This window comes from Asterias amurensis, chromosome 2 (assembly GCF_032118995.1).
Source record: "Asterias amurensis chromosome 2, ASM3211899v1".
NCBI lineage: Eukaryota > Metazoa > Echinodermata > Asteroidea > Forcipulatida > Asteriidae > Asterias > Asterias amurensis.
This window is the reverse complement of record NC_092649.1, coordinates 20,080,068-20,089,033: the sequence shown is the minus strand read 5'-3', so window position 1 is coordinate 20,089,033 and position 8,966 is coordinate 20,080,068. Positions and strand designations below refer to the sequence as shown.

Genomic DNA, 8,966 nt, shown 5'->3' with positions numbered 1-8,966 from the left:
CGATTCAGCTTAAATACTTTTTTAAATTTTTCTACGAAAAGTTCAACAACCTTTACAGGACAAACAAAGACAGAACACCAATGATGCATCATCTGATTACAATATTTAGAAATTGAACCATTTGAAGATGGTAAACTGCATAATTTTTATATTTCAACTCTGTATATAATGATATAGGGAATTTTCTGTAAATGATGATTGCTTGTATATATTTCAGCATTAAACCTTTCAAATGAATTTTTTTTGATATTTTCAATCTGTACTATATACATGTTTATGTATGCTTGCTACTTTTTCACTTCCATGTTTGGGCATTTGTTTTAAATGTACACTCTTATTGACCCAAGTCTAATCTTCCATTTTTGACATTTTACACATTTTCAAGACACTAGAACAAACTTTTCAGGAGGCGAACTTTATATCCGACCACAATCATAACATCTTCTAAATATTAATTTTTTTGAAGATCACACACAGAATCATTTGTGTAGTTTTATACAAATTGTTTCGTTTTCAGCATTCAGAGATAGGGGCAAGTTTGGACATGGACATTCGCTAACTATGGTTCAACTGTAACTTCACCTGGATATAACCTTTTAAGTGCCTGCTTCACAAGTTAATCAAAGCATTTCCTTTTTATTAGTGGACACGCCTAGAATCTAGAGTTTGAAAATGTAGAGGATGCTGGTCATCTTCTAATGCATAAATTTATTCCATAATCACTCTTAAAATTAATGGTAATAAAAAATAAAAACTTTTGGTTGAAGCCCACAGCAGCATTTGATAGTATAAATCACTTCACTTTGTAGTAATGTGGGAAGGTAACAGTCTTGTGCTTCAAAATTTGAATTTGAGAAGCATTACTGCAATAACACTTGTCCGATTGTGTATTCCTACTGGGGATTATTTTTCTTGCACAGAAATGTTTGCTACGGATTTTACGGCAATATTTCAATAACGCACTGTGCCTTTAACAAGGTATACATGTAGACCCAACAATGTTAGACAATAGACCCTTCCCATGAAATATGTAAATTGCACATAGCGCGTGCGCACTAATGTTTTGGTTGGCAAAAATGAGGGAACATCGCGCTGTTTTGTACACGGCTAATGGGTGCGTGACGCAGACGCGATTGCGCGTCTGCTTAGTGCACAACTCTATGGTGTTTGCCAACCAACAGGGTATGTACGCATGCGTGAATGTAATTAGCATATTTCATGGGATGGGTCCATTACTGTGTCCAAACTTGCTCCAATCTGTGCTTGCTACTGATAATTGGATGTACATGTAGCATTATGGTGCTCAGGCAAGTGCCTCGAGTTTTCCCATAAAACAAGGTTTTTAATATTAAGCTTTGCGCGATCAAATTATTACAGATTTCCACCGAAAAAAACAGGTATATTTTTGAAATTAAATGAACTGTTTTACAAACTCCAAAATTGAAGGGATTAAATATTTTCTAGAAAGATAAAAGAGACTCATACTTAAAACTATCTGAAATGCAATTCTTGAAGCTTGTTTCCATTATAATCTTTCAATGTTTCAATGAATGTACCGATTATTAATCCCTTTTTCTGTTAATTCTCGACTTCGGAACAGTTTAATTTGAATTTTTGTATTTTGCAACTTTACTTCTTTGTTTAATTTTGTTTCATCTTTAATACACACCTTCTATTTTGCCACACACAACACACGTTTTTTAGCTCAAACTTGGAAAAGATCAATTTCATTCGAAAGTATAATCTGAGCTTTTTGTAATCTTATTTACGGGAATTGTTCCCAGGTAATTGTTATCCGGTTATAATTTTGGCTTTTCTTAATTTTAATGTGATGGTGTAAATTTGTATTGGAATAAGTGAATTTTTTCTTTTGTATATTAAAACTTTTATATTTGTGAACGAACAATGAACACAATAAATTAAATTTAAACAAGAAGTTCAATTGCATGTTTTCAACCTTGTTTTGTTTGCTTGCTGTTTTGAATTGCTTCTTATTTAGAGTTGTTCGAGCACAAAAACACCTAGAGTGTAATGTAATTAGTGAGTAGTGATTTAAAAACAAAACAAATATTTGCCATTTTGTGGAGCCAAACTTTTGGTTCTATAAAAGAGCAGACTGTGGTCTGTCATAAAAGAGCACAAATATTACACAAGTTCAGAAATGTTATGGGAAACCTGTATGCTTTTTGAAAGGGCAAGGGAAACAAGGCATTTTCTTCTTGGTAAAGGGCACCCTATGAGAAAAATTGTAAGTTTCTACTGGAGCATTTCAAGGGCACCTATCAGGCCTGAGAAACATAATCCACTTTTAAAATGCCTTTCCAACCATATTCCTTTCAAAGCCAAGCCAAAGTGCCCAATTCGAAAGCATGCTCCCCTTGAAATTTCGAATGCCAGCTGGTGTAAACGATATGTCATAAGTCTCTGCCGCTTTTATTTAGAAACATAATGGTATAAAGTTTTTAACATTGATTTAGCATTATCATTTTCATTTTGAGTGGGGTGCATGTACATGTACTTGCATGTAACAACACATAATCATTAACATTAACTTCGTTATTTTTTAAATATTTGAAGAGTTAAATAGAAGTTTTCAGACAAAGCAACTGTCTACACAAGTTGTTGCTGTTTTGTATTGTTTTAATGTTTATCTCAAATCAGTTAAGATATAAATCCTCACTAGTTCCATACGACATAAAAAGCTGTAACACATCATTTGCAAAAATTATATACAGTTTCAAAAATCATACCAAAAGAAGTTGTATTTTAAACAATTTATACAAGATGCTAATAAGGTAATTCAAAGAGAAGTCTTGTAAGAAAAACAAACACACATAATATGGTATCCAGGGCTGTATGCTTCGTTTTTGAAAGGGCAAGGGCAACAAGGCATTTTCTCTTTGGCAAAGGGCACCGTACATGGTATGAGTAAATTTCTACTGGAGCATTTCAAGGGCACCAAGGCAATGACAAGGGGCAATGGAGGCAATCGCCTCCGTGAAGTATCAGGCCTGAGCCAGTATTGTAGTCGAGTACTTCTTCGACGAGTATCAAGTCCTGCCGTGAACTAGAGTGACTTAGTACTCAAGGGAGGCCATCAAGTAATTGACAAGTGCCCCCATACAGAGTACTCTGATTATGAGTAGCAAGTCCAATAGCTAAGTACCAAGTATGAGTCGGTTAAGTTGTACTAGGGTGGCTGAATAGTACACAAGAAAAAGTACTTGGTCCAACAAGTACTTGGACAGTTCCCCAATACCGAGAACTAATTATGAACAGCATTTCAAAAGCCGACCGCCAAGTACTTGGATCTCCAGTATGAGTCGGTCAAGTTGTACTAGGGTGGCTGAATAGTACACAAGAATAAGTACTTGGTCAAACGAGTACTTGACGAGTGCCCCAATACCGGGTATCTGATATACATGTAATTATGGGCAACAAGTCTAAAAGCGGAGTGCCAAGTACTTGGATCTCTGAGTACGAGCATGAGTCAAAAAAAAAAAGCAATGAGGTACAAAGGCGTTGTCTTTTGCTTGTTATGATAACTTTCTTCATGAACCATAGGTAGCTTCAATTTCACCTTTTGTTTGCATTCGAGAGCTTTATTCTTCTATTCCTTGCATTAATGTAGGTTAGGAAAGTGGTAATTTGACCTTGAGCACAATTTCCAGTTGAGTATCAATCAAGTACAGATTATTTGGACTTTGAGTGCCAATATTTTGCGAGATGAGTAAGAGTACAAGTACTATCAAAGTGGTATTCAAGGAGACTGAATACTGAGTTCCGAGTACTGAGTAGCGTTCCAAGTACCGAGTATAGTATAATAATAACCAGTTTGATAGCGCTTTTCACACCCAAAGCGCTTCCAACATGATTACCCCCTGGTCACTTGGCCATTCCTTAAACCATCTCAGCTCCCTGTGCAATAAATATGCGCTACTCAACTAAATCAAACACAAGAACCATCTCTGCCTCCCCGAAAGGAACCCATTTACTCCTGGGTGGAGAGAATCAATCTTCAAGTGTCTTAAGTGTCTTTCTCAAGGACACAAGTGTCATGACCTGGATTCGAGCCCACACTGCTGAACAGAAACACCATAGCTACTGAGATCAATGCTCTAATCCGCTGAGCCATGATACCCTACAGGAGTGTGAGTACAGAGTAGAGTACTCGGAACAATCTCTGAGTAGTGTAGACGGTTGAGTATTGAGTATTAGACTTAGTATTAGGTACAAGTAGAGAACTGAGTACGAGACTGAGTACGAGACTGAGAACCGAGTAGAACATTGAGTACTGAGTAGAGTAGTGGGTCGAGCACAGAGTACTGGGTAGAGTACCGAGTACCGAGTACTGTGTACATTTCTGAGTACGTAAAGGGCCGAGTTTCATGGCTCTGGTTACCACCAATTTCTGCGCTCACTATCACCATTCTTCGCTCGCACGCCATCGGAAGTGCCTAGTAACATGGAGTACACACGTGAACAAGCCAAAATTCTCTGCATACCTGTGAAATGCAACAGATGTACATGTGTAAAGTGCAGAATTCCCTGCTTCCGCAAACGCTGATTTTCAGCTTACTGTCATGACTGTAAGCAGGAGCATAAGCAGGAGCAATGAAGTTGGGACATGATTAGGGTACCAAGCACTCTGTGGCCTACTAGTCACTGAAAATAGCCCATTTAAATTCCATACATGCATAAAATATAGCTATTTTACAGAAACTATTGTACACACTCTGGGTTCATATTTCGATTTGGTAATATAGCTGTTTGACAACACAAGTTCAATCAGAGAGGTCTCTATCAGAGGCAAATAAGTTAAGTTTCAAACAACTAATAATCTTTGAATACTTTGTTAAAAACTTAGTGTTTATTTGTACATTTTGTTCTCTGGGAAAACCATTCACCGAGTGAATTTCTTTAAGTGCATTGAGTTTTCACTGTTTAAAACTGCTGACCACATTGACAAAAAATTGCATTTAAACTGTTGTTTTATTTTTTTGCCACAAAAACTGGCAGAAATTTACACATAATTCATGAGATCAAACTTCTCAAGTGATCAATAAATACAAGTGCCATATAGAAATAAATTACTAACATCATAATTGCAAGAAATATAAAATGTAATCTATATTTGTCTAAATCTCTTTCAAAGCAAAATAGTGCACTTTATACACTTTTTTAATATATATATTTGTTATGTAAATCATAGTACTGTGACTGCAGGTAATAAGCCATTAGAGTTTTCATTTATTTTATATGCCAAGGTATGCATGTAATTTTTGTAAAGTACCTGCTTCGGTACCTTTACCAATTCGACATTTATTTCTGAAGGGCTACTTCTACATCAATACTTTTCGTCGACTCGTTCTAAAGTTGACTACTTTTTATCATTACTGTTTACTTTGAAACCCTGAGAAATCTGTTCTGCTTCCGGCATTCTTACTCAAGAACCTCTCTGCTCTACTTCTTGTACACATCAAAGAGAACATTGTTTACATCCTCAAGACGACATACGCCTGTAGGTTCTTCGGTTGTAGTTTTCACATTTATTCAACTGTACTTGTTCTCTAATATAAGATTCAGGCATGATATTCGTCCTACATTAGTCCGGTTTCCGATTTCTTTTTTCGCCCTCTGGAAAAATCAGACAAACTGTGATGAAATACTCTAAAAGCCCTATTAAATCCTTTATGAACATGTAGGTCAGCCCTGTGTTTAATAAAATGTTCCTACTTTTTCCCCCAGGACCAACATCATGCCTGAAGATCTAAATTATGCATAGATTAAAAAAATACAGCTTTAGTTTAGAAGTACTGAGGAAATTTGTTCTAGGAACACTCAAGACCCTTTCATGAAATTTTCTTAAAGTCATACTGACAGTGTTTCTTACTGTCTTGGTTTGCAGAAGAAGAGATTACTAAATGTAGTAGGTAGGGAAGCTGTGAAGAAAGTGTTGTGTTGGGGGGGGGGATACTACAAACTGAGTCAACAAAATTATTAAAGAACTGCAAGAAACAATTCAACTTCAAACAAAATGAAACTTCCTTTTCCTGTTTCTATTTGTGATACAATAAAGCAAAATGAGTAGTTCACAAATCGGTTGCTCACGCATTTTTTTTATTTATTTAAAACAAGCATAAACTATGCTTTAGTGTTGTTGAGACCCAATGTTGATATCACTTTAAGTTTTGGCTCAAAAATTGTAAAGTTGTGAAAGTAGGAACAAAACGAGATATGAGAGAATAAAACTGAGATCAAGGGGTTTAAAATTTATTTGTTAATTGAAAATACGTACATTGGCACACTTTCTTTCAAAGCTAATTTTAACCTCAGTTTGATATTATCTATCAGGAAGGAAGTTTTCAAGGTTCATTTGTCAAAACAAAATAAAATATTTTGGCATTTAAATATAGAATTTGTTTATTATTTTCAATCAAATGTAATTTTTTCCCCCATTTGTGTTCCTTATAATGTTGATTATGACTCAGTTCAGTTGATTGCATCCCTTTTTGCTTTAACTCCATGGTTTTGAATAGAGAATAACGGAAGGAGTGACATTTGGGTAAAATCTTTCTCGCTAGTCGTTCCTATAGCAACCACGGAAGCCATCCTACGATAGTGCATATAATGTCAACACAGTAGCATCCCATGACTCCAGGCACACATGACATCATCAGCCAATACTATTCTCTGATTGGCTAGCATCCCACCAATCACGTACCTTCCTTGACATCTGGCATATTCCTCATTTCAAAGCACTCATTGCACGGTGTGCTTGGCGTATTTAACGACCCTGTATTCGGCACACTGTCCTGATCTCTTAAACTTGTGGGTGGGGACCTTGTCTCACTAAAGTTTAAGCTCCCTTTGCTTGTAAACATCCGATAAAATGGGCTGAGATCTCGTGCCAGTTTCAGTATGGTGTCATAGTTTGGTGGGGGGCTTTCTGGGGTTCGCTGTTGTCTGCAGATGTGACGTTGATAGTTTGGATTGGTAGGAGTCAGGGTACCATCCATGGAGCCGTCTGGGCTAGCCATGCTGGTACGAGATGAATGATGCGTACATTGGTGGTAGCTTGGAGGGATGTAATCATTCGGCTCCACAGAGTTTAGACCTGTGTAAAATACAAATATTCGTTTCAATTGTGGGAAATTTCAATACTCAGTTATGAAACCATCAATCAAGAACATTATAACTTCAAAAAAAATAAACATTTGTGAAAGCTTAAAATCAAAAAAGATTATCATTTGAAGAGAATTAACTTGGAATTAATTGTTTATGGACAGATTAGGCCTGTAATTGATATGGATAACAATTTATTTTTCAAGCATAACTAGATAACATAAGTTGTTAGTATCACTAACGGGAAAAAGATCTCCCGCTAGTTGACTGAATTTGAAATTGGGGGATTAGTACAGCTAAGTATTTAAACTTTACGTAGGCCTAAAATTATTTTTATTAACATACAGACAGACTGACAAACATTATTTATATAGATATTATTATTGTTGGCATGTTATGTAAACACTTTGCAGCCTAAAAATGCTGAATTGCATCGCATAAACATCAAAATAAAATACAACAAACAAGAAGTAGGAATAGTAATAATGACAGGGCTTTAATTTGACACTTGACAGGGTGCCTGAAGCCAGTAATTTTAGGGAACAACAGTACCTTAATGTGTAATATCTTGACCAGAAAGAAATTATGTTCAAATATTGACCTTCTGGTTCTGAAAAAAAAAACTTTCTGTTCTGTTGAGTAATACACCCAAAAAGACAAATGAGATCTCAAATGTCATTCAGTGCTTGATCGTTCAAATAAAAACAGTTAAAAGCATGATAAACTGTGTCAGGTAAGGACTCAGGAAGTTTTTTCTTTATTTTGACTCTGGTCTTGTATACAATTTTCTGGGCCCAGTCACAACTTTGAGCTATAAAGCCCTGCAGTCTTGTGGAATAGTCTCCCAAATTTGGGTTCTGCAAGTGAACAGAAATAAATATCAATCAAAATATTACAAGTTGATTACAGTGTTCTTTTGTTTGAGATTTGACAATTGTATAGCAAGGGGTCAGTTGGTCAGTGCACAGTGCTACATGTACATCAAAATACAAAAACTGATAGAACATTTAAATGCATTGATTGTGAACAATGACAAGTTGAAATGAAAATATTACAAGTTGGTCATTGCTCTTTTGTTTGACAATTGAGCGTGGAGCAAGGGTCAGTTGGTCAGTGCACATGGCTAGTACATCAAAATATAAGAAATACAAATTTGATTTGACATAAAAATATAGCAATTGCAAACAATAACAAGTAGAAATCAAAATATTTGAGTTTGTTAATGCTCTATGAATTGTTTGAGATTTGAGCAAAGAGCGAGGGTCAGTGTGTCATGTGATCAATACATCAAATTACAAAATTGATAGCTGACCTAAAATTGCATTGATTGTGAATAATAATAAGTTGAATTCAAATTTTGCAAAATGTCATTGCTATTTTGTTTGAGATTTGAGCAAAGAGCAATGGTCAGTTGGTCAAAATACAAAGATGTTGGACAAAAAAACATAGTTGAACAACATCAATTTGAAATCAAATAATTGCAAGTTGGTCCTTGCTCTTTTGTTTGGGATTTGAGCAAGAACAAGGGTCATTTCGTCAGTGTTCAGTGCTAAAACATAAATATACAAAAAATAATCAGACATAAAAATGCATTGTCATAAGTTTAAATCAAAATATTGTAGGTTGGTTGGTTCTGTGAACAATAAAACATTGAAATCAAATATTGCAAGTTGGTCCTTGCTCTTTTGTTTGGGATTTGAGCAAGAACTGGGTCATTTCGCCAGTGTTCAGTGCTAAAACATACAAAAAATAATCAGACATAAAAATATATTGCCATGAGATGAAATCAAATACTGCAAGTTGGTCCTGCAAAGTGATAAAACATCAAAATACAATAAAAT

General features: G+C 35.4%; 1 protein-coding gene across 3 annotated transcripts in view; it reads right to left on the bottom strand.

Moving 5' to 3' along the window:
* Positions 1-2,681: 2,681 nt before the first annotated feature.
* The window catches only part of LOC139952392 (uncharacterized), a 160,063-nt gene continuing 153,778 nt past the window's right edge, over positions 2,682-8,966 (bottom strand). For all 3 annotated transcript variants that reach the window (XM_071951526.1, XM_071951517.1, XM_071951510.1), the window contains one exon: positions 2,682-7,117. In XM_071951526.1, coding sequence (XP_071807627.1) covers positions 6,717-7,117 — 401 coding nt within the window. In that variant the 3' untranslated portion in view covers positions 2,682-6,716. The remainder of the gene's footprint in view (positions 7,118-8,966) is intronic.